At 38.2% G+C, this 27,444-nt stretch overlaps 2 protein-coding genes across 3 annotated transcripts; both read left to right on the plus strand.

The window, feature by feature from the left end:
- Positions 1-1,403: 1,403 nt before the first annotated feature.
- On the plus strand, positions 1,404-7,370 carry LOC307041255 (uncharacterized protein; the record flags this gene model as incomplete). The annotated part of the gene is made up of 5 exons (XM_079684564.1): positions 1,404-2,074; positions 3,033-3,148; positions 3,429-3,536; positions 5,411-5,554; positions 7,280-7,370. Exons 2-5 carry the CDS (start codon positions 3,072-3,074, stop codon positions 7,368-7,370), a joined length of 420 nt encoding a protein of 139 aa, XP_079540690.1. The 5' UTR covers positions 1,404-2,074; positions 3,033-3,071.
- A 2,015-nt stretch (positions 7,371-9,385) lies between these two features.
- On the plus strand, positions 9,386-27,252 carry cdhr5b (cadherin-related family member 5b). 2 transcript variants are annotated; one of them, XM_079679818.1, is made up of 15 exons: positions 9,386-9,517; positions 10,497-10,672; positions 10,754-10,810; positions 13,233-13,322; positions 13,647-13,733; positions 13,894-13,995; positions 16,374-16,559; positions 18,593-18,683; positions 18,763-18,860; positions 19,900-20,103; positions 21,414-21,524; positions 21,612-21,678; positions 23,766-23,930; positions 25,706-25,875; positions 26,256-27,252. In XM_079679818.1, the coding sequence occupies exons 1-15, from the start codon at positions 9,436-9,438 to the stop codon at positions 26,745-26,747; spliced, it is 2,178 nt and encodes a 725-aa protein (XP_079535944.1). In that variant the 5' UTR covers positions 9,386-9,435; the 3' UTR covers positions 26,748-27,252. The 2 variants fall into 2 exon arrangements, with proteins under 2 accessions (XP_079535944.1, XP_079535945.1); XM_079679819.1 differs by lacking the exon at positions 23,766-23,930.
- Positions 27,253-27,444: the final 192 nt, after the last annotated feature.

Here is a 27,444-nt window from a genome sequence, read left to right on the forward strand (position 1 = left end):
TAGCTGGCCCCTTACTTTGGTGTTCGCGGTCAAATTTGACCGTTCCTGTTTTAACTGCTATTAGATTAACAAAAAAACCATTAATCATCACCAAATTTAATTTAACACCCTTTCAAACTGTAAATATTGTATCAGACTACTGGTATACATGAAAAACTGTAGTAAATGTACAAAGAGAATAGAGACTGAACATGTATTGTGTGTGCCAGGTGTGATCCATGTGGGGGGATGGGCACATAAGAGCGGGAAATGTGTCATTGTTCTGTGTGTGTGGCCAGTCTCACGGCATTTTGTGTTATAGTCACGACATTTAATCTATTGATTCGGGTTCACCAACTCGTTTTTCCCAAAAAAAATTCGTGTCACACAGAATGATTTTAAAAGCAATGTATTTATATTGGTGCCTGCAGCACGTCTTTTTGTCCGTTCGGGTCTTGGAAGACCGGAAGCTGTGGGGTTCATAAAAACATGTTCTTACTCAATATCAAGACACGATTATTGTTTTTATTTTAAATCGTATAATGTCGGACCTTTTTTGTCATCTGTGAGGAAACGAAATGGGGCTCAGAGCCTCAGAATACTGAAATCTGTATTTTCTTTTTTTCCTTCTAATTTGTTATTCTTTTCGAAATAACACACTTTTATTTACTCACCAATAACACACAATTATCCTTGTTTTTATTTATTTGTTTGATTCCATAATCTCTGGCTTTTTTGGCGTCCGTCAGGAACTGAATTTCAAAATAAGAATAACCGGAAACAGACCTAGGCCTATAAGGGACATTTCGAGCATCATTGGGATACACAGCACTGAACTGATTACCCAAGATCCTCAGCTATGGTTTAGGCTCGCTGATTGGATGTTTTACCCTCAATGCATGTAGGGATATGGTGTTAATGCAAAATTAAATCCGCAAAACTTTTTTTCTTGTGATCAGCAATTTGATATGTTCAAATGTCTACTGTGAAGGATATCGTAAAGCCTTATATTAATGCAATTGAATGTAAAACAAAACATGTATGATTGATGAAAGCAACAAATCGGTCGGATTCGACCCGAAGACAACAGGAGGGTTAAAGTGCTCCTATTATGCTTTTAAGGGTTTTCTCTTTCCTGTAGTGTGTTATTTAGGTTTTAGTGCATGTACATGTACACGGTCTGCAAAGGCTTTTAGACCATAATGATTTCTCACCACTGCAGCCTTTTGCAGATTTTTCAAACCTTTTTTCCCGCTGGATATATTTGTTGAATCTTTCAACTTTCTTTTTCTTTTGCAATAAAACACCTTAGCTGATAAACTCTTTGTATTTAAGATTTATTTTTATTAATCTGCACTATTTTTTGTTGATTCATCTGCAGATAATGTTCTCCATTTGTCTATTTTGTCTTCGGTAGTCCAGCAGAAGTTTGATAGTAGTTAGGTTTTTAGTTTGTTTTAGAAATTTAGACTGGAGCTAAAGAACATTTATCATTCTGGTTTTTAAAGATTGTCCTGATTTTAGTAGAATAATTAAGAAAGTACTGATTCAACAATATAAGAAAGTGAGTCCTGAAGTCAAATTCCTACTTACTGTAAGCCCACATTTTATCAGCCAAATGTCTTTAAAGCATCACAAATAAAAGTACATCAAAGTATCACAAATAAAAGTACATTTAATTTAAAATGGGCCTTTGTGACCAACATGTGACGTTATTAAATTGTGTCACTTCCCAACATTTGTAATCAGAGCAAACAGAAGCAGACATCCGAGTAGTAAAAATATAGAAAAGTGTGTTTGTGGATCAATTCTCTGCATTGACGTGATAATTATTTAATGTGAGCAAACAGCAGGCGGCCCTCACAGGTGATTAGAGCTCATTAAGGAAGTCAGACCCAATAATTTCATTAAGATTTCAGGGAGCGAACAAACAGGGAAGTCAGGTCTTTGACTCGATGTGTGGACACGGTAAATAACCACAGCAGTAAAATGAGAGGGAAGTCTTTCGCAGGTTCGATACCCGAGCCGGTACAAAAGGAGGCGACTCGGACCCAAACGTCCAGTCTACAGGTCTCTCTGAGCAGGATCCATCCAGGTGAGTCTCTGCACAACTTAACACTTATTTTCAAAGCGTTCATTGGTTTGATCTGTTGTTTCTTTCCTGTAGCGACCTGGAAAAAAACTCAGGATGAATTCAGAAGCATAAAGTTTTTTTTTTATTGGATTGTAATCCTCTTATCCTTGTTTATGTCTCAGTGTGTCTACTGTCCGTTTGACTGAAGGAAGTGTCATCCTTACAGGCAACTCAATGTGTTTTATTTGCAAACATTTAACAATACAAGTACAGGATGGAGATACATTATGTGAAATGGTACAGTCAATAGTGATAATCGAAGCTGTAGAATAAGGTCCCTAACATTAAACCGAAATTAATGAAGCCATACTTAACCCAAACTTATGCGATTGGAAAATTCTAAAAATACTTGAGTAAAAGTCCTGCATTCAAAATCTAACTTAAGTACAAGTTAAAAAGTATTAGCATTAAAATATAGGTACTCGTTAAGCATAATGGCCCATTTCAGAATCTCATATTAAATGCCTGTATTATATTCATTGATGCATTTATATGTTCATCACAGCTGGTTAAGGTGGAGCTCATTTCAACGACTTTACACACTGCAGCTGGATATCCTAACGTTGTATGTCAATGTTTTTTTAAGATGATTCGTATTGCCTATTGCTGAAAATCTGAAACTAAATGAAGTATCTAGTGCTAAACAAAGGTGGAGTAGAATTATTATAGCATAACATACAGTATAGAAGAAATAGACTAGTTCCTATACATGAAAATGATCACAACAAAATGTGGATTATCTTGAGTAACCACGCTATGATTTCAAGAAAGAGAGCTTTTCCCAAACCAAACAGGGACAACCTTTTTTCTAAAATACATTTCAATGCTGCAGTACAACACATCTCCAGGGCACAAACAGCCAAACCAAAAGGATGTGTTTTTCAGTTTAGAGGTTTGAACATTTGTTTTGTCTCCTCAGGAAATCATCATCATCCTCATCCTCATCTTCATCGTCCCCATGATGCCGTCCATCAGTGTGACTCAGTTGTTCCTGCTGTTGGCCCTCCTTCACTTTGCCACATCACTTCCTGTCAGGTACGTTCACCTGAAAAACTCTCACACACGCTGCTGAAAAGCTACAAAAATGAACCAAAGAAAACCCTCCATTGTTCCCCTTCGTTACGATAACACACTCCACCTTTATTTGATGTTTTCTATATAAACTAAACACAGAAAATTAATTTGAACACTGTCAGCTTGATTTAAAAAATAGTCTACATTTGTCTTTACCTTTTCTCCATGACTCCATCCTTTTTAGTTTCTTCTGGTGAAAAAAAGAGCTTAATTTTTGTCCTGTGTTGTGATGTGACCGTAGGGATGAAGACGAGTTGGAGAGTTTCCTGACTCAGAGCAGACCCCTGAACGCACCGTGGTCTCTGTCGGAGATGAGCTCTGCAGACTCTCTGCTCGAGGCCAGACTCAGGTCAGTTTACACCAGAAGAAAAATATTTGGGGAAATTGGTGAGATTCTATGTTTAGCCCTTTAGGAGCTGGTGGATATACTGGACTCATATTCATCAGGTGGACACAACAAGAAGTCTCCTGATGATTAATCATGTTTGTTCTGTGTGCTAGATATGTAAATAAGTCATTCATTCGCAATCATATTCACAATATCAACCTATCTTGGAGGTCATAGGTGTGATAGAAACTGGTTTCTGCTTCCCCCTAGTGGCCAGAAATGTTACTCATTGCAGGTTTAACTTGATTTAAAGAGCATCTTGCAGGTTGTTATTTTTTCTACATTTATGCTTAAACTTGCTTGAAAATTACAATTAAAAAAGTGAATGTAGGATTTGATATGTTTTACGAGAGATAAGGGCAGGAAATCAGAGGGAAAGGAGCAATTTTGAGCTCTGCTCTTAAAAACGGCTTTTTTAAAATGTAATAAGTCAAACGCGTCATATTAAATCACACAGGGGAAACATCTCCGCTCTCTGACCGCGGGTATAGTTAGTAGTTGCGTTGAGTTGAGCGGTTCGGTAGTTTTACATTGTATTTCACCATTTGTAACCATTTGTAATCATGGTTTCACCATTTGTAATCATGGTGCAGTATTGTGTTTGTGCAGTATCAGCCGTATCTCGCGTCTCTCCTCCGGTACACAGCACCGTAGTGTGGAGTTGCATTAGGTAACGCGAGATACGGCTGATACTTGCGCATTAGTTTCTGTTATGGATCAGTATCAACAGTCCTGCCAGTAACGTTACTATATTATCAATGCTACTTTAGTTATAGCCAGATATATGATAGCTAACTTCACAATGTTGTTATGTGACGTTAGCTAACATTCTGTAGCTAACGCCGGTCACTCACTAAAATAGCTGCCCTGTTCTCCACTGGTTCTCCTCACACCACAGCTCAATTTATCTGCGATGGCCGTTATTTCTTCTAATCCTTGGCTGCTCCTGGTCTCTTGGACGCCTAGCAGGCTCATAATTATAAGGTTGTGGTCCGTCATATGCATTCGAATATTCATGTTCAACTTCTTCTGTGTCAAAACTAGCATTGGGATCCATGTTTATTAATACGTTACACCGGCCGCTCTCCCCCTTATGTCCCCCGTGTTACGTCACACGCGGGAGGTCACGTGCCGAGGCTTTTTTATGCGGAAGTGAACATTTCTTACAAAAACGACGCCAGATATCACTGTAGTGTATATTTCTGTATATATTTTGAAAAATCTAGTATATTCATCATTTTCGTACACATTGATTCACAGGTGTCTTTAACCTGGAAGTTGCTCTTTAACAATTAGAAGAAAAAAACACACACACTTTTCACTTATCTATTTCTACTGTGTTTCTCTATAGCGACATGTGTCCATGCTTTAATGTTCCAACAGCTCTTTATTTTTCTCATACTGAAAACCCGAAGAAGCCTAGAAAAATAGGACCTCTTAAGAGATCATATGTCAAAGATGTGATCCTAACTGGTTTCTGCTGCCCCCTAATGGAGAGAAATGTTTTTCACCGCAGGTTTAAATGGATTTAACATTTTGAAAAGACCACACACACTTTTATTTTAACATTTTATTCTGAATCATGTTGTTTCAGCTCTTTGTTTAACCTCTATGATGTTTGAACTCCATACAGTGTCAGTGCAAGATAAATCTACTGTTAGTTGTCTTGAAATGCATTGATTGGTGAACGTGTGACAATACTCCAGTAGTAGTTTCTTTGAAAAGCTTACCTACCTAGGAACATGCATGATATGACTTCAGAAACATCAAGGCATGCTTATTGTGAAGGTGCATCACATTTGACTCCTTGATTTCTGTGATTGTGTGTTTTTCAGGCAGATGCTTTCTGTTGGACTGGACCGCAGGAGGCAGCTGGGAGACATCGAGTTCTCCAACAGATACGCAGAGTTCCTGCGATCGAAAGCCAAGCACAGCTCCGTCTGCGCCTTCCTGCGCCGCATGCAGGGCGTCAAGAAGAGGTGCCACACTTTATAACATAATGGCCCTACCTAAATAAAGTATGCAAATATAAAAAGTAGTGCGTCAAGAAGAGGTGCGACACTTTATAACACAAGCTACGGTGGCTGACAGGTGCAAACGCGTTACAATGGCATGATCTTTTTTTAGGAGAAACACGCTGCAGCTAAATAAAAAATGCAAATATAACAAAACAAATGTACCAAAAAACCTGAAAAAGAAGAAACATCTTCACCAACTTGAAAAAACATGAATAGTGTTTACTAAAAGCGTTGCATAAACGCAGGGGCGGTTCTAGGGGGGGGGGGCCTCCAAAAAGAGTTCACAATATTACGATTTATTGGAACTAAATCAAATCAGAGACCCGGGTGTACAGTGAAGATTAACCTGTTCATTACTTCATAAAGGCAAATACTGTTTATGTTTTTTAATTAAATCGTCGCTTAAAGTTACTAAAGCAAATACTCTAAATGAAAAAAACTACTAAAACAAATACCTTTTATAAAAACAATTACTACTTACTGTATTTTATGTTTATTTAACACAATTACTTTATACTGTCTTCTTCTTTTTAACCCGCTTTTATTGTGCCCCTCTCATGAAATAACTGGCCCCCCCAGTAAAATTGGTCTAGAACCGCCAATGCATAAACGAAACACTGCAAATACATAAATGAGCCTGTTTCCTAATGGAGGTGTTTTGTGCCGTTTGCATCTGTCGGCCAACGAACGTTAAAACAACAAGACGCCCCTGAGATGCTTTTATTAATGTTGTGCGATTGAAATGATAGCAAAGTAGAACATTTCGAAAATTATCTGTAAAACAAAAAATCATCAGTCTGAAAAAAAAGTGATTATAGCAGCGTGATATGACATTGTTGTAGCCTACTTAAGAAATGAATACAGTGGTAAATGTACATTAAGCTATCCGGTAAACATAAAGGAAGTGATGTGTTTGCATAAGCAACTCATTTAATCAGGACCTGATTAGAAAAACTACAAATATATCATTTATTTCAGTTCAGTTCATACTTTTCTCCCTTTCAATAACTCAGTTTTGTCCTGATTTAGATTTAGATTTAGATTTTAAAAAACCTCCACATTTTGCGAAGTATCCTATTGCATATTTTTCTGTTGTATATTTTAGATATACATTTAGGATTTGTGACAAAACGAATCCCAATCTATCTATTCTAATCTGATCTAAATGAAGGCCTCGTTCTCTCTGCAGAAGAGCTGGTTAACACATTTTAAATAATAATGTATAACTCCAAATGAAAGTTTCCTTTTTCTCACACCCCTTATATTTGTGTTCATCCCAACAACAAAGAGTGCCTTACTGTATAGCTAAATCAGTCGGCAAGTTAACAAGATTCAAGATTCAAGGCTTTTATGGTCATTTGTACATAGCTACAGTGTAGTTATGACAACGACCTTCTGAGGTCACAGGCTCCTTCAACAGAGCAACACAATAAAATAGTTAAAATAGTGCAAGTAAATAAAATAAAATAGGATATAGTAGAAATAGTGCAGAATAGTCTATATAAAAGTAATTGGAGTATTGATATAAGTTGCAAACAGATGAATGTTATTGATGTTCTTTCAAAAGTCAACAGTCTTATGGCATGTGGGATGAAACTGAAATATATGTTAAAACATTATGAAAATCCCTTTTTAATGTTGTTTCCTCGCCAGCAGTGTTTAACCCCTGATGTGTTTCCTCCGCAGCGGGGTGGGGGGGGACGTGGAGAGGGTGAACCTGCTGCTGAGACAGTACATGTGTCCGTCCGTCTTCAACAACTGGTCCGCCGATCTGTGAAAAGGTCCAGAAAAGAGATGAAATATGCAGTTTGAGGGACTGACATGTTCCTGATGTTCTGTATACACTTCTATATAAGCAGCTGTGATCATGTTCAATACGGAAACACGGATATCTTTGCTATTAAAATAAGTTAAATCAAATACTGTGTGTTGAATGTGTCCTTAAGCATGTCTCATTTTTAGCATTTCTTATATATTGCACTGTTCAATTAGAGTTATTAGACGGTGAAAGAACAATGGAGGAACTAGAAAGGTCATCATTATAATATTAAAGAGGTCCTATTGTGCTTTTGGGGGGGTTTCACTCCTATAGTGTGTTCTATAGGTTTTAGTGCATGTAAATGGTCTACGAAAACGATTTCTTTAGTATTAGACTTTATTAATGTAGCACTTTTCAAACACAGTTACAGAATGTTGCTGAAAAGGGCCTCTTTAATTTGTCTTACTGCGTTTTAGTTTGCACCATACACCAAATATCTTTAAACCCACCGGACAATAAACCTATTGTGACTCTGATTCTTCACATTCTAGAGGGCATGCTTAAATAAAGACATTATTTCATGGAACAATTTAACTCAAAGTACCAAAAGTAAAAGTAGTGATTGTGCAGATTGGTCCATTTCAGAATAATATATATGATATGTTTTATAATGATTGATCATGAAAGTGTTCTCAAACCCGGTAAAGGTGCAGCTAGTTTGAATGACTTTGTATACTGCAGGGTAGCTTGTGGATTGGGACTACCTATATTGTAAATGTATTATCTTTTCGATTCACACACGGCATCTATTGCACGTCTGTCCGTCCTGGGAGAGGGATCCCTCCTCTGTTGCTCTCCCTGAGGTTTCTCCCATGTTCCCCTTTAAACTGTGGGGTTTCTCTGGAAGTGTTTCCTTGTACGATGTGAGGGTCTAAGGACAGAGGGTCTAAGGACAGAGGGTGTCGTATTGTCATACTGATATTCTGTACAAACTGTGAAGACCACTGAGACAAATGAAGCTCAGCGCAAGTTCAGGCAGGAAGACCTATCACTTTGTATTGCGCGTCATGGCAATTCTCGCTCCCTTCACTAAATGATAGGGAGCGCCACTCCTCAGCTAAGCTATCACTTCCCTCCATTCACAAGCCTAATCATCGCACCTGTTAATCCCTCTATATATGCTCTCCTCTTTTCCATCAGCTGTCTTCCAGGTGTCAACGCGCAACCCTCCTCCACCCCTTCGCCTCCTGCTTCCAACTCAGGGCCAAGCTCAACGTTCTCCCTTCCAACCGGACCTAACCACTTATCACCACCACCAGTGTCTAAACCCGGGGGGGTTCATCGGAAACGGTTCTTTCCCTTCCCGAATGATATCCTACAAAACCTGGGCCTAATCGCCAAACACCATTTCATTCACTTCTTATAAACTGTCATCATTATGTTTCATTTATATAATGTGACCCGATAATAAACATGTATTTCATACATCACGTCTCTCCTGATTGAAATGTAACATGTGTGATATTGGGCTGTATAAATAAACATTGATTGAATTTACTCCAGGTGGAACTAAAGTCTGATTTAACACTTGATTATATTTCACATCATTCATCCAGATCTGTAAAGTAACTAAAGGTATTACATACATGTAGGGGAGTAGAAGTACACCATTTACCTCTGAACTGTAGTGGAGTAGAAGTACAAAGTAGCATCACATGGAAATACTCAAGTAAAGTACAAGTAACTCAAAAGTGTACTTAACTGCAGTACTTGAGTAAATGCACTTAGTCACTTTAAACAACTGCAAATGTGTAATTTGTCAAATGAGGCTAAATAAATAAAGTGTGATTGATTTAGTGACTCGATCTTCTTACTTCTGTGTAGTGGTAACATTTAGCCGTGATGTCAGTCGAACCCAGTCCAATAAAAGAACATTGGTCACAAACAACATTTTATGGCTTCCCGACACAAACAGACCTGTGTTATGATTTTATGACGGGGAAAAGTCCACTTTCAGCCATAAACCTGAGCAGATAATGTGAGAACACAGACGGAAGAGGATCAGTTCAGACGGGACGGAGACATGGACGGGACTCACTTCAGTCTGAGGACGTCGTCCAGCTTTCTACTTCTTCTGATTATCCTCCATACGTCCACCGCACAAAGTGAGTGTTTTAAACTGCTGGTTCGACTGGGACTTAATTCTTTTATCTGTAGTGAAAACAGGAAGTAACACCAGTGAGCCTCTTGGTGTTCACAGGCCAGACTCAAGAATAAAGGTTGCTGCGCCTTTTTTTTACTAGGTCAGGATCTCTATATGTATTTGACTTTTTCATGTTTTCAAGCTTGCACTGTGATCTGGTAACTCTGGACATACAAAGTCAACTTTATTGTCAATCTTTCAGTTTGTGTGTACGGAGAGATCGAAATACCGTCTCCCACAATCCCAAATACAAAAACAAATATATGTAGAAATATGTATATACCTTCAATACACAATCGACAAACACATTTATACACACATGAAGACCTAAATAAAAGCACAACAATCAATATAAACAAACATAGAGTCACTTCAATATCTTTGAGAATGTACATTAGTGCAAGACTGTCCGTACAATACAAAAACTCGAAATCTTGCCAAGTATATTCGTCTAATATCTAGTCAGAATATCTTTACACCTGATATAAGATACAATAACTTCAGAAGTAACACTGCAGTGAGATATAGGGTCTTGTTTTTAAACAATGCATCATCTTGTTCAGTCAAGAAATCTTATTTTGAGTTGCATCTCAGATGAAACACATGTTTACGTATTTAATAGAAAATCACCAACTAACGCTTTTAAGCATTTGCGGCTCATATCGTAACACAACATTTCCTGATTCTCGTCAAATATAGTTCAAAATGAGTTCTCCCAGATCATTACAAGATTTGATTTATCTAAACATCCCTTCTCATTTCAAGACATTTTAAAGAGCAAATGTTCTTCAAGTTGTTTTTGTTTTTGTTTCAAGTGATTACAGCTTGTTTTCATTATTGTTTAACTTATTTTTGGAGCAGCATTTGTTGGTGTCTGGTGCTGGATTTGGTACAGGTATGAAACTAACTAACTAAATCTATTTCTTCTTCTTTCTCAACAGTCTGTTCGGTTCCTAAACTGGTAAAAATTGCAGAAAACAATGAAGTTGGGGTAGTCGTGGCGACGATAAATCTCGAACCAGGGGTGACCGTTGATTTTAAGGCCGATGGAAACCCGGACAACGTGTTCAGAATCGTAGGAAATAAGATGGAAGCTGCAAAGGTGTTGGACTTTGAGGTACTGTTGACAAATGGTGTCAACAAGATGACAACCCCATGTCTCATAACGTTTTTTGCATAAAGTGTGTTTTGTTTGCAGGATAAAACAGTTCATGTGGTCTCGATCATCTGCACCGAAACAGCCACAGCCTCCAAGGTAAAACTGTCCTCTTACACTTAACAAGTTGATCTGAGATGCAGAAATATGCGTTTATTCATCTTAACTCTTCAATGTGGCGTATGCTCACATTTTTGTAATGACTGAATACATTTTGTTAAGGCAGCGTGAAGGCAGATTCTCTCAATGAATCAGTGTGTTCATCCAATAGTACGGCATGAAAGACAGAAAAGAAAACTTGAAATCATTGATTTTCTCGGTTACTCAGGTGTTATTCCAGGTTCCTATAAGGTTCTCCATGTTATTGAAGAGGTTCAACAAATTCTGGATGAAGTTCTGTGAGTCCTTGAACAATTGTAGAGGGGTTAGAAGATTAGGTTCTCTATGTTCTTGAATAGGTTTTATGCTTGATGTAGTTCTATGAGTCCTTGGGAAATTGCATGGGCAAGAAAGTTGTTTGTCCATGTTCTCCCTAAGGTTGTCCATGTTTTTAAAGAGGTTTTACAAATGCCTGATGAGGTTATATGAGTCCTGCAGAGGTGTAAGAAGATGGATCACCACAAGGTTCTCCACGTTTTTGAAGATGTTTTACAGATGCTTGATGAGGTTCTATGCGTTCTTTAAAACTGTGGAGGTGTACTTAGATGGTATATTAGGTTTTTAAGGAAATTGTTGATTGTTTCTTGAGTTCTAAATGTTGCTTACAAAGGTTCTATACTATAGGAGGTTAACAAAGTAGTACAGGTTCTTGAGAACGGTGTACAGATGTTTGAAATTATATTGAAGGGTCTTAGCAGGTTCCTTAAAAAGAAATGGATGGATTATTATATAGGAAACAGTGTCTGAGGGCATGTTCATTTAATAAACTATGAATGTTTTATATCCATTTAACGGGAAGAAATTAATCTAAGTGATAATTAAAAAAAGAAAAAAAAAAAAGAACCCACAATGCTAACGCTGAGCCTCTGAATTAGCAACGAGCGAAAAATGCTAACAGATGACTGTATCGAAATTCCCTCACAACCTTATTATTTATCTTTGGTGCACATCCAACCCATCGTTTCACATCGTGAGGAGACACATAATCGAGGGGTACCCTTCATTATCACTCAATTATACGAACTCTCGGAGATAATAACAAGAAAAGACATCAAAACATATGGAGCTAGGTAGCTAACAACGCTAACATGGCTCACCTGTGTCGTAGTCTGGTCAAAAGTGGTCTTCAATGTCATTAAAACGATAAAAAAAACGCTGCTGAAGTTAATCCATAGGTTAATCCAATGTGTCTGTGTCCCCTTGAAATGATTTCTGATAATCCATGAGCAATAAACAAGCTTTTCCGTTTCCAGATGTCAGAGCTAGAGCTATAGCTCTATAGCTTCACTCTCATGTAAAACTGCGTCTGCGAAGCCCCCACCTTTTTGTTTTACCATGTGTGTGTGTGTGGGGAGATTCCCCTTCGATTCTATTCAAAATCGACCAATGGGTTCCAGAGAAATGGTAAAACCCCCATTTCCACCCAAACCACCTCAGAGGTGGAGTTTTTTTTGCAAAACCTCTCTAAAAAGCTCAAATATCACTTGTTTTGCATCAATCTTGATACAGGGTACTTATTATATGTTGTACTTTGGATTCCTAAAGCTTTTAGTCTACCTTACCATCATCCAAGGGTAGTTTTCACTATAGGTAAAAAAAATGTTTAGGACTGACACTATAATTTACAGTTTTTTACTATGTTCAATCTGAATTTTCTTTAAAAATAAAAAACATATTGATTCTGACTTTTCTACATCCAACTCGCAGGTTTATCATTACTTTGAGAACAAAGATTATTAATGTAACCCTTTTAGAAGGGAAGTTATGGTCATTTGTTCTGGGAATGTCATTTTCGAGCCTGAGACCTGGAAAACAGGCTCAGGGCTAAACTGGTTAATGAGTTCCCGTGAAGATTTATGGTCGGGCAGAGATTTTAAGGGACATTTAATGAGGTTCTCAAGGGTTTTCTGAGGAGATGTGTATGGGTTCCTGATCATATTTCTAGTGGTGAATAAGGTTGAACAGGTATTGAAAAGGTCTTACGTGTTCTTGAGGAGATTATTGGAGCTTTATTATGTTCTCTATGAGCTTGAGGACGTTGTAGAGGTGTTTGAAGAGATGCTATAGGTTCTTGAGGAGGTTCTCTAGGGCTTAACAAAGTTTAACAGGATGTTGAGAAAGTTGTATGCTTCTCTAGGTTCTTTAGATTGCAGGTTCTTGATAACACACTACAGGTGCGTTAGGAGGTTCTTTAGGGGCTTAATTAAGATGTTCTAAAGAGTCTACAGGTACTTGAAGAGCCAGTGTGCGTTCTTGAACATTTGTAAATGTGCTAAGGAGGTTCTACTGGTACTAAATGAATAGTAATGATGAAAAAACATTATCAAAATGAGTGCTTTAAAAATGTTGTCTTTGTTTCAAGTTGGAACTCCCCATCGTAGTATCTGTGGACAATCTGAATGACAACGCTCCAGTCTTTGAGCAGAACCCATACCACGCCACTTTAAATGAGGTAAGAGTATCTTAACTTTAAATACACGAAAATGTTTCATAAATGTTGTTGGGATAACTTTGTATTGCTCCACTTTTAACATCTCAATACCCCTGAACGACAGCACAATACATGGCCCAAACCATATGTTTTACCACATAGAGTATGAGAAGGAGTTTCACAGTACACATTTAATTAGGGTCTGTTGATGATGCAAGGGTCAGAGACTTTAAGCAGATGTGAGGCTGCTAATTGACGTTAGCTCCAGTGATAAACTATATAAATGTTCCAAACTGTGTTTCAAGTTAATATTGAACTTTAAACTGCATTTTCTTTATGTCCCAGTTGTCTCCTAGTGGCACAACCGTGGGCCGATTTGCTGCCACTGATTTAGACGGTGGACCGCTGTACTACACACTGATGCCTGAATCTGTAAGACCTCATTTACTATTATTCCATCTCTCAATAGGTGCATGTATATGTCCGGGATGTCATGTTTAGCCTAGCTTAGCACAAAGACTGGAAGCAGGGGGAAACTGCGAGCTCAAGACGCAGATCTAAACATTGTTTTTGTCCCATTTGATTGGTGCAGAGCGGCTTTGCTCTGAAGGCGCCAACAAACCCGGATGTCCTCGTTGTGACACCTGTCGACTTTGACAAAGTTAAAAGTGTCCAACTGATACTAACCGTTCAGGTGAGTACCGCACTGGAAACAATGCTGCTCCTTGAAACAAGAAGGGATATTTAGATGAATCAGATCTTGTATTAGCTGGGAGAACTCATTTTGAACTATATTTGACCAGAATCAGGAAATGTTGTGTTACAAAATAATAATAATAATAATAATAATAATAATAATAATAATAATATTAATAATAATATTAATAATAATAATTATAATTATAATTATAATTATAATTATAATATTAATAATAATAATTATTATTATTATTATTATTAATATTATAATTATTATTATTATTATTATTATTATTATTATTATTATTATTATTATTATTATTATATTAATAATAGTAATAATAATAATAATATTAATAATAATAATTATAATTATAATTATAATTATAATATTAATAATAATAATAATAATAATTATTATTATTATTATTATTATTATTATTATTATATTAATAATATTAATAATAATAATAATAATAATAATAATAATAATAATAATAATAATAATAATAATACAAATAATTGTTGAAATTTGTATAGGGCCTTTCAAGGGAGCCAAGTCCGCTTTACATGCTGAGCAAACAAACAAACAAACAAACAAACAAAAAAGGGCAAATAATAAGGTAAACCATTTAATAAACGGCAGAATAAGCCGCAAATGCTCAAATGTTTTCTGATGTTAGTTGGTGATTTTCTAATAAATATTTGAAAAAATATGTGTTTCATCTGAGCTACAACTCAAAATAAGATCGTTTGACTGAACAGGATGATGCATTGTCTAAAAACAAAACCCTATTGCAGTGCAGTAGTACACTGCAGTGTTACTTCTGAAGTTGTTATGTCTTATACCAGGTGTAGAGACATATTCTGACTAGAAATTAGACAAATATACTTGGCAAGAGTTTTGGTTTTTGGAGAGTGCAAACACTGATCTCATTTTTGGGACTCAATTAAGTTAAATATGTGTTCCTGTCTCTGGAGTCTCTTGTCCAAATGTCTAAAGTGTTTTGGAGCAAGTCACTTGTCACACAAAAATCATTTTGAATTGATATGCATATTTAAATGTAGTTCACAGAACACATTGCTGCTCACACAGTCAACAGTGAACAGATGTTTATGTTTTTCCAATATGACATGGCATCTTATAATTGGCTTGCTAATTCATTTATTTTAGACGGGGTGATGTCGCTATTTTTAACTTACTTAAAGGTGGTTTGAGAAACCGGCTCGAGATACACTTGTTATATTCCATGGAATGCTCTTAACATCCAGATAGCAATGAATATCTGAAGTGCTTTGACAATAAATCCATAAAAAAATCTCATCTGTGGAAGCCGTGGCGCTGTAAAAAGCACAACCAATCATCTGAGCCGGCCCGGCTAAAGTGTCTGGATGGCCTACCTGCCTGTTAGCCTTCCATCTGTGCACAAACTTATCTCGTGCCCTCATTGGTCATGTGCACATTCGTGTGTGTTGGAGGAGGGGCTCTGTGAGGAAGTGGCAGATTTTTTCCGGCTGTGTATTTTCAAATTCTAGCGCACTCGAGCTGGTTTCTCCAAAATTACCTACCCCACCTTTAACTTTGATAAAGGCAAGTAAGTGAGAATATTAAGGGAGTAAAGTATGGTATGTTCATTAATGACATTAATTAGACAAACAAAACACAACACTAAATGTTTTTAGTTTTGTTGAATACAATTAAAATAATAATACATTTCTGCTACAGGACATTTACAAGTTACAAAATATAAAATATATAATATCCAAATTAAATCATTTTTCAAATGTTGTATTAACGATTAAAATAGATAAGCTAAATATTTCTACCTTACAGTGTTACCCACTTATGTAATAAAAGAAAAAACTAAAATGCTTAACAATAAACAATAATTCATTCCTTTTGTAGACTTAGATTTAACTTGATTTATTGAACTTTATTGATCCCAAATTGAATATGAAGTTACAGCAGCAACTTAAGGCACTGCACGTTAGTAAATAATAAAAACATATGTGTGTGTGTGTGTGTGTGTGTGTGTGTGTGTGTGTGTGTGTGTGTGTGTGTGTGTGTGTGTGTGTGTGTGTGTGTGTGTGTGTGTGTGTGTGTGTGTTTTCTAAATATGTCTGCAAAAAGCAGGTTATCATGCTACAACTTTTCAAATTTACCCAAAACACAGCGTAAGCATTATGGGAATGTGATACGTTTTCCAGGAATCACAAGTACAAATTAAGATTAGTTGATAATTGTGCTTCATAAACATTTTATTAAATGAAAGGACTGTGTGTAGGACCACTGTCTCCGACCTCTGCTGACGGTCATACTGTATCAACGTTTACTATGATAACTGTTTTTCCCTTTCTGAATTTCTTCTAAAGGACGCTCCATTGACAGCAGCCAATAGCAGGGCCCCGTTCAGCGCCACCACCACCATCATGGTCTCCATCGTGGACGTGGACAACCGCCCCCCCTGGTTCCAGCCCTGCAGCCGCTATGAGGTGGGGGGGGCGGTGGTCTGCCAGAGCAACGGATACACCAGCAGGGTGGTGCTGAACGAACAGGAGGTGAGACACCGACTGAATGTATATTTATATATGTATATGTACAGTATGTGCATATATATGTGTGTATGTATATGTATGTATGTATGTGTGTATGTATGTATGTTGATCTATGTGTATAGGTATGTGGGTATGTATGCATATAGGTGTATATGCAGGGGTGCACATAAGTGGTACGCAGGTACGCATGCGCGGCAAAAATCTGAAATGCGTACCGTCACTTGTGTCACAAAGCGCATTTGCGTACCGACATACTTGTGAAGCTTTTCCAGGAGGCGATTAGATCACCGGACGACAGAGTCGGTTTCCGTGTGCACAGACAGGGCTGCTGTTAACGTCAGTCTGTACAGCAGCACACAGCGCTAAAACAGCTGATCACAACGTTCACACGCTCTATGGTCACGAAGCTCTGCACTCCCCCCCCAGAACCACACGGGGGGACCTAGTCAATGACCTGCAGAGAGCTGGGACCAAAGTAACAAAGGCTACCATCAGTAACACACTACGCTGCAAGGGACTCAAATCCTGCAGTGCCAGACGTGTCCCCCTGCTTAAGCCAGTACATGTCCAGGCCCGTCTGAAGTTTGCTAGAGAGCATTTAGATGATCCAGAAGAGGATTGGGAGAATGTCATATGGTCAGATGAAACCAAAATAGAACTTTTTGGTAAAAACTCAACTAGATGTGTTTGGAGGAGAAAGAATGCTGAGTTGCATCCAAAGAACACCTACTGTGAAACATGGGGGTGGGGACATCATGCTTTGGGGCTGTTTTTCTGCAAAGGGACCAGGACGACTGATCCGTGTAAAGGAAAGAATGAATGGGGCCATGTATCGTGAGATTTTGAGTGACAACCTCCTTCCATCAGCAAGGGCATTGAAGATGAAACGTGGCTGGGTCTTTCAGCATGACAATGATCCCAAACACACCGCCCGGGCAACGAAGGAGTGGCTTCGTAAGAAGCATTTCAAGGTCCTGGAGTGGCCTAGCCAGTCACCATATCTCAACCCCATCTTTGGAGGGAGTTGAAAGTCTGTGTTGCCCAGCGACAGCCCCAACACATCACTGCTCTAGAGGAGATCTGCATGGAGGAATGGGCCAAAATACCAGCAACAGTGTGAAAACCTTGTGAAGACTTACAGAAAACATTTGACCTCTGTCATTGCCAACAAAGGGTATATAACAAAGTATTGAGATGAACTTTTGTTATTGACCAAAATACTTATTTTCCACCATCATTTGCAAATAAAGTCTTTAAAAATCAGACAATGTGATTTTCTCTCATAGTTGAGGTATACCTAGGATGAAAATTACAGGCCTCTCATCTTTTTAAGTGGGAGAACTTGCACAATTGGTGGCTGACTAAATACTTTTTTGCCCCACTGTATATGCTGTATGTATATAGATGTGTGTGTGTGTGTGTGTGTATGTGTGTGTGTGTGTGTGTGTGCGTGCGTGCGCGCGTGTGTGTGTGTGAATAGATTCATGTGCCCATGTGTTGATATTTGTAATTTCAAACAATGTACTTTTTTGTTTTTATTATATTTTACACATTTTCGTTCGGTATAGAGAACCGCAGTGACGCGTCCTAAAACACGTAATTGCATTTGCATCTTTGTCGAAGGAACCGGAAGAAGTTTACTTCCGGGTTTTAGGGCGCGTCACTGCGGTTCTCTATATAATTTGCCATTTTCGGGTCTCTAAAGAGATATGATTTGCAAAACTTTACTTTTAATATAATGTGACCCCAAATAAATAAATAATAAAAAAGAAAAGAAAAGCGGTGAGACACTTATCAGGTCACTTTATATCGATACTTTATCTTGATACTTTATTGGTATCATTTTATAAGGATACTTTATATAAAAATCACTATCTGGATATTTACCTGGATTTTTTTATAAGCACTACACTATGTCTTACCACACACTATGATATTGCTTTTCTTTAAACTATTTTTTTATTATAATATGATAAAATCATTTTTTCATTATATTATGACTTTTTGAAATGAATCTCCACCATGACGTCCTGCAGGTCGGAGCATTATCCCTGGATCCCGGGCCGCTGTACGCCATCGACGGAGATGTAGGACTCAACGAGGAGATCACCTACTCGTTCCTGGGCGGTGAGCAGATTATATTTCATCACAGTGTTTGTTTTTGTGAATGATCTTCAGGAAGGATCTGAGTCTGTGTGTGTTTCAGGGGACGGAGGCGGGCTGTTTCAGATCAACCCGAGCACGGGGAACATCAGCATGCTGAAGCCCGTGGACGTGCTGGGGATCATCAGCCTGACCGTTCTGGTAAAGAAATAAGTAAAATAAAATAAAAAATAGTTGATAATAGCAAACGTTAATGGTGAAATATAAATTAAATATAATAATCAGAATCAGTGGTTTCTTGCCAAGAAGGTTTATACATACTGTACTAAGAATTTGCCTTGGTGTATTTGGTGCAAACATAAACACAGTCAAAGAAGACACATAGTAAGAAAAGGGCCCACAGAATAAAACCATCATAAAAAGCTATTATAATATTAAAATATAGCACTTTTTTTAATCGCTTTTCATAACATACAGTACTAGGCCTATTCTATGACACGCATTTTTATTCATTAAAGTCAAAGTCCACTTTATTGTCAATCTTTCAGTTTGTGTGTACAGACACAGAGATCGAAATACAATTTTCCCACAAATATGTATATCCTATATATATATATATACAATCAACAGACACATGTATACATATGCACACATTAAGACATACATAAAAGCACAACAATCAATATATACAAAATAACAGTCACTTCAATATCTAAATACTTAACTATGACTTGTGTGGGTTGATTCAAGCTTCAGATTGAGGTGCAGTTGTGTTCCTGGTGACAGCCCTTGTTTCTCCTCCAGGCCGCTCGGAAGACTTTTTTATGATTTTTGGAAATATTTTATTTGATATGCTGTGGTATGAGTTTTCAGAAGACTATACCATACTATTATTCTTAAATCTTTTTTTATCATACTATACGACGACTTTTTAAAAATGTATTTTTTTTAAATACTTCACTTTGAATTATTAAAAATATGTTTTATAACATACTATACCAAAATGTATTTAAATCGGAATCAGAATACCTTTATTAGTCCCACAGAGGAAATTGACATTGAGACATACATACAATAAGTATAACATATTACACGGTCTATTTTAAATCGTTTTTTATAACATAGGACCGTATGACATGCATTTTTAATGATTAAATACTATGACTTATTTTCGGGGGTCATTCAAGCTTCTGAGTGAGTAGAGTTGTGCTCCTGGTGACAGCCCTTGTGTCTCCTGCAGGCCGCTCAGAGCACCAACCTGTTCCAGTCCTCCTCCACCTCCCTCAGCATCAGAGTCCAGGTGAAGAGCCTCCACCCCCCTCAGCTCCAGAGGACTCAGTACCGAGGAGTTGTGTCCGTGGTGGGCTCGATGGCGATAGACCCGGAGAACAAGGACCAGCCGCTGAGGTTCCTCGCCACGGACCAGGACTACACCGCCACCGGGGTAACACACTGACTACCCTTTAGTTATTTATCAAGAAACGGTCTCAACGGGATAAACCGGGTTACATAAAGACTGTACAAGAAGGCTGGATGCGGCCTTGGCTTCAAATAACTAGTCATTTATGACATACTGTTTCTTAATGACACTATGAGCTTTTTTGTTGACATACTATACTATGAATTTAAGAACAAATATCTACATAAATAAAACACTAAACTACGACTTTTAAAATAACCTTTTAATTATATATTTCACTATACATTTTTTAAATATTTTTTATGACTAACTAAAACAGTATTTTTCCAAACACAATGATGACACACTTTACTGTGCCTTTTTTAAAATTATATAATTTCCTAACATTTACAGTAATGTATGATTTACTGTTCTGTTTTTTTTATATATATATATATATATTTATGGTGTCTGAAAGCAATTCTAGAACCCTGAAGGCAGGAGAGACTGAAAAGAGTCAAGGGAAGCTTATAAAAGTTAACAGCATTTAATTACACAAAAGATGCGGTGGTGTACAAAATGAAATGTGCGAGTGGAGGCGCTCTCCACATCCAACGACCGGTCAGTTCAGGTCAGGGGGTCGCAGAGAACAATTCTTGGCTTGCTCTTCCTGTTGTCATCTGAGGTCTTCTCCTATTGGCCGGCGTTGTCGGGGGGCGGGTCCAATGCAATTCCTGCCTTTTTCTGTAGCTAAATTGCATCATTCTGGCGTCTGTGGTTATTTAAACATTCCCTGCTACACATTATTCAGCGTCAATAAATGAGTGCTAATCCCAGTGTGCTCAGTGTACAACATCACATGTCATTTCACCTTGGTTCAAGGTTTGAAATTGTATGATTCCGCCAGATGCTAAATATTAACCGGAAGTGACGAATTTTCAGAATAAAAGTGTTAAGCTAATAGTGAGAACTTCCGGCTTTTCAGAATAAAACTGATTTAAATCAAATAGTGTATTTAATTCAAATTACGCCATATCAACATTGATTTTAATTTCTAACATGTCCTATAACTAGATTTTTTTTTTGTGGACTTTATTTACATACTATGATTCTTTCATATTTGTTTAACTACACAATATACTCTGACTTTGAGAAACTCTCTCTGGAGGGAAACAATGATGTTAGCCTTTGGAGACCATTTTCATGCATATATACAACACACTACAGGAAAAGGAAACCTCAACAAGAGAATATTCATTGTGTTAGCTTTGAGTTTTACTTGATATACAAAGTATTTTTTGAGTTGTCTGAGAACTTGCCGTGGACCTCTTACCTTTAAATCTGTGTTTTACCAGGGTATAAACCCCGACATCACTTACAGCGTTAAAGGCAGCAGTGATTTCTCCATCATCGACGGATATTTATTCATGACGAAGGATCTCCCAGAGGGCACGTTGTCTCTGCAGGTGAGTTCACACATCTAGCACAAACATATAACAGCTGTTTGATCGTTTTTATGTTATTTATTAAACACCTAAACGTTGTTGTCCCAGGTGGTGGCGGTGGACTCGACTAACGAGGAGTCAGACACCGCGCAGCTCTCAGTGGAGGTGACGTCAGGTAAGATAATCCTCCAATGTACCAAATTAACTTCTGATACATGCACATTGGAATATGCAAATGAGCTGCTAACCCCTGTAGATAAGATGATCCTTTAATTTGAGTTTTGATCTATTCATAGTCCCCAATAGGCTAGTTTTGACCAGGAACCTTTTTATGAATCATGTACTGCATTTTTGGAATAACAGACGTTGTTTTGCAATTTTTCCAACTTTTTAATTATAATTTTGATGTTGTTTAATTGAAAAGGCTTGATTTGTTTCAAAACCTCTAAATAATTGCAACCCATTGACTCCGAATCAATAACAACTAACATTGGACCGTACACTTCTCTCTACTGGGTTTTATATTTTGTATGAGTATTTGATTGTAGTGCTTTTTCTTTTTTTATATTTCTTTTATTTTCAATACCGTCCATGTAATGTTACCCAGTGCCTCTGTTGGAGGGTTCTGGTGCCTTTTCTTTTTTTAATCCATCATCTATGATTATTATGTGAAGTCGAAGAAGCTGCTTATTCTTCAAGATTTAAAGTTCCTTTCAATTCATTATAACAATTTGTTTGGGTCCCAGATTGTTTCCTTTCCCCAAAAAAACATTGCCAAGAATCTTTCTAAGAAATCAGGAAATGTTAGAGCGGATTTAAAGGATAATTGATCGTCATTTTTGCAACACACGCTTACACAACAAAAAGCAGCTTTGCCCGTTATCTTACACACATTCAGCGTGACACAATCCTGTGGTTGGTCTGCTCTGATGTCCCAAAAAACATTGAAATTGGACAATAAAATAGGGTCGAATAAGTAAATGATACAAATGCAAAGTTAAGAATGACATTGGAGAATATTTAAAGGTTATTATTACCCGTCCCCTTGTGTGCTATGCTTCTGCATGTAAACGGTCTGCAGAGTCTCAAACCCTCAAAGTACATCCTGTAGTGAGTGAAACTCTAACACAGAGAAGACCTGTCTGTGCTGCCCCAGAACGCCTCGATGGACATTTATCTTTTTCCATATTTTTCTTCCGGGAACCAAGTGGCGTAACGACGACCCAATGGACCAATCCGTGGAGCTCCTCACAAACCAGGATCCCTTGGTGTCACTATCAAACGCAGTGGTGGGACCTTTAGAGTCGATTTTCAACTATCAGGGAGTCCCATTGACTTGCATAGAGCTTTTTTCAGCTGCAGCTGCGTGGATCTCCACTCACGTGTGTGTGCTCAGGCTGAGTTCTGACTGAGTCTCGCCATGTCTCGTGGACCCCACGCAGCAACCAGGAAACGACACCAGTAATACAGCTCACACTGTCAGCTCCTCGAGTCTCAAAGGGCGGAGCAGCGAGCCCCGCAACGTCCCGCCAACACGGCACCCAGACCCCACGCAGCATTCTCATCTGTTTGTCATTACTGGTGTCATTTTCTGGTTGCTATCAAACGCCATTGTAACACAGTGGGCTCACAGGGAGGGGGAGGGGGGAGCTCCAACGAGGAACGTAGGACAGAGAGTGAATACACATACTTTACAGAGATGCTGTATGAGAAACCAATGTGAGTTTGGAAAATTGCACAATGTAAATCTATTCTAGTCGACCTCAACAATTGAATTATGATCAGTAGAAATGGCCATGACATTAAATACAACTAAATAATACATAAAATACAATTTAAAGTACAGATAAAGATACATGAATTAAGTATAACATTGGCCAATAAACAATAAGTTAAATAAATAATAATTATAAAGTTTTTTTCAATATACAGATTAAGATTATTTTAGAAACAAATTAAAACAAGACATATTTAAAAAATCCAAATATAAAGTTAAAATGAAAGAAAGCTAAGCGTGACATTGGACAACAAAATAATAATACATATACAAATTAAAAATGGAAAATACAAAATAGGTATGTATTACATTAAAAATATCCAAATACAGAGAAAGATAAAAATGATTTGGTTTCACACCAAAAAGGATCTGGAACTAGTCCCTAGTTCGCGCGAACCTTTTCACCCGAGTTCGGTGGGAACAAGTACCGGCTAAGTACTTGGTTTGAAAGCGGCTGCTGAGCCTCATCGTGTGCTCTCCTGCAGGTCTCACCACCACCAGTCTGCCTGACAGCACCACAGACAGGCTGACCACGGCCCTACAGGAGACCACTGAAGAAACTACCTCCATCCCGAACCCCACCACCATCAGCAGCCCCTCACCCTCCGTCTCAGACCCCACCACAGAAAGCACCGCTCACCCCCCGACAGGTGGAGACACTTTGATTACTTCCAGAACATCACTATGTAACAACTCTCCTCCAAAGAGGCTGTCTTGATTTCTAGAAAAAAAAATTCCCTGCAAAAAACAAGGATAAAGCAGGGGTGTCCAAACTACGGCCCGGGGGCCAAATGCGGCCCGCGGACCATTTTGAATCGGCCCTCAGCAAATTCAAAAAGTATAATGACATACGGCCCACAAATGAAACTTGTGCTTTTCTTATATTTTACTTCTTAACTATACATTTAAAAATATATTACACAGTAGTATTCATGTGTTCATAAAACCACTTTTCAAATAAATTCAGTCAATTAAAGTTGGAAACATGTTCTAACATATCTGAGTTGATAAGAAAAAAGCCCAATAACTTATTTACATAACAAGCTTGAAATACACCCGTCCTATTTCTCCTTATTATAATCAATCTGAGGCTTCTGCTTTAAGGGATGAGCTGCCAACACTCACAAACATCATTTACCTACATTTGATTGATTTTGCTAACTTATAACTGAACTTATGAGGCGATATACCTCTGGTGAGTGGCCCAGCCCTTCGTATATTTCTCTGTATGTGGCCCTCGGTGAAAAAAGTTTGGACACACCTGGGATAAACCCTTCCTCCTCTGATCCCCTCAGGAAACACATTTTAACAAATTCTCTAATTCTGCCTCAGGCCACGTTTTAGTTAAGATGACACTCGTCAATCTGGCCGTCTATTCACAGTGAAATATTTGCAAACTCTGCGTCACTAACGCTGCTGTGTGACTGAAATCAAGTCGTAGCCTCCCTAGTCCATTTATGCTAAAACCTCGATCCAGTACATCACTCTGTAACAGTACTCACGCTCCTATTGGTTAGCGCTCCGTTTTTGTTTACACAGCAATTATTTTTTTTAAACTTGCAGAAACTGGAACAATGACGGTTTACCACGTGAGCAGCGAGGCTCCAGTTGAAAAAAAAAAAAATGCAGGTTATTTAAGAAAATGCAGGAAGTCTACACGCTAGCCTGAAACGTGTTTACTTCCTGAACATAGTGACATCACTACTTGCCCTTCTATTGGCTCGCGCTCCAACACTAGTATTGTAGGTCAATAAAAAAGTAATTAGATAGTATGCCAAATAGATATGTACAGTATGTCATAAAATAATCATTATATAAAAGCTATAAAACATGTCTAGATATAAAATACCATAAGAAAGTCAAAATGATGTCATAAAAAGTCCTAACATTATGTCATATAAAATGCCAATGTCATGTTATTGTATGTCATAATATAGTATGCCATAACAAATTATAAAAAGCACGTTTAAACAAATGCTATACTGTAGTAGGTTATACAATTATATTATGTTATGAAACTAAAATTGTCATACAAAAGTGATTATATACTATGTTGTCACTATTAACAATATAGTTTGCCAAAAAATAAAGCTATATGTCGTAAAAAAAAGCCAGGAATAATCCCAAATAAATTGCAACCAATCAGAGAGCACCATCTTGAAAACACACACACACACACACACACACACACACACACACACACACACACACACACACACACACACACACACACACACACACACACACACACACACACACACACACACACACACACACACACACACACACACACACACACACACACACACTTCAGTTTTGGCACTGCTGCTGAACTCTCCTCACTGCTTTGTATTTATCTAAACTCACAGTGTGTGTTTCTTGTATTGATATTGACCCCTCTATTCATTTACCTTTGACCCTGCAGTCATCGTGCCGGGGGGGGCGTTCGGCGTGGTGGACATGGCGGCGCTCGGTGCCTCGCTCGGCGTCCTGCTGTTCGTCTGCCTCGTGGTCATCGTGGTTCTGGCTGTACGCGTTCGGAGGGGGAAGGCCGACTGGAGGAAGATCGCCGAAGCCAGCCTCTTCCAAAGCTCCGTGAGTTTAAAGGCATTGGTGTAAAGTAACTAAATACATTTACTCAAGTACTGTACTTAAATACAAGTACAAGTACCTCACAATTCAACTTAAAGGTCTCCTCCTAGAGCACCATTGATTTCTTTGTAACCAAATGTCTCTCAGAGGGGCGTGGGGAGGGGCTCCTTCTTTTCATCTAACGTAACAGACAGAGAATCAGCACTTTGGAAACAGGGCTGAAACAGAGGGGATTATGGGTAATGCTGCAATGATCTGTTTGGTGTTTCAGCCAATCAGAGACAGGTTCTGTATATATCTGAGACCTGTGAGGTATTGATGAAAAACAGAATATTAGGAGACCTTTAATCTTGATTTTAACCGGTTACTTCGTCCCTCCACAGCTGGGGCAAAAGGGTCAGAAGGAGGGCATCCAGTACACCAACGAGGCCTTCCAGAAAGACGAAGATGAAGATGGAGGCAGCACTGGAGGTGGAGATGGATTGGCGGCTAGAGGATCTCCACAATATGCAGAAGTCTTGAAGCCTTCGGTGGCGCTTAACTTCCTGCGAGACGACACAAGTGAGGCGGGATCGGACAAAACGGACAACGAGAAGGAGGTGAAACCCATCCTGACAAAAGAGAGGCGTCTGGACGAAGGCTACAAATCTGTGTGGTTCAAGGAGGACATCGACCCCGACGCCAAAGAGGAGGTGGTCATCATCCCCGACAGCAGAGAGGACGACAGCGAGGAGGAAGAGGAGGAGGAGGAAGAGAAAAGGAAAACCCCCAGAGTGATGTTCAACGATGCAGATCTGGACAGTGGGCTCGGGGTGAAGATGGAGGGTCCAGGAGAAGATTCAGAGGATGACGAAGAGCTGACCGTTGATCTGTGAGAGCAAACCACGCAGCAGGAAACACCCATGATACATTTAATTAGGGTTTATCAGCAGTCCTGTAATCTTATCAATCCATTACCTGGAAACTGTGACACAGGAGCAGGAATCAAACAAAACTATTGGATTAAAAAAAAATAAGGAAATGAATCCGAGTTCATTTATAAGACCTGGTTTAGATTTGAGGTCAAATGTTAGTTTTATAGCTTTTTGTAAATATTGAATGTGTCATAATTAAATAAGTTTAAGCTTATTAAAGATATTATTTCCAGATTTAAAAGCATTGAGATCATTTCCACGCAGTAGTTCTTCTAAACTGAAAAAAAACACACAAAAAAACACTTATATTTTATGGTTGAGCACTTACAACTACAGAAACTCATAACTATTGGATAGATCTGAATATTGAAAAGATTTAAGACAAATGTAAACACTTTTTGTAAATACTTCACGAGTCATAATTAATGTAGTGTAACCTGATTAAAGAGGCATTATTCTGCTTTTTCTGAGCTTTCCTGTAGTTTGTTATTCAGGTTTTAGACAGAGGGTGAAAAGAGGGGCTGCAGCACAGGCACTACATACTGATATACACCTGAACATCAGCAGGAGAGGACTCTTTAAAGTAGAGGCACTACATACTGATATACACCTGAACATCAGCAGGAGAGGACTCTTTAAAGTAGAGGCACTACATACT

The sequence above is a fragment of the Notothenia rossii genome (assembly GCF_949606895.1).
Source record: "Notothenia rossii genome assembly, chromosome: 5".
Lineage (NCBI taxonomy): Eukaryota > Metazoa > Chordata > Actinopteri > Perciformes > Nototheniidae > Notothenia > Notothenia rossii.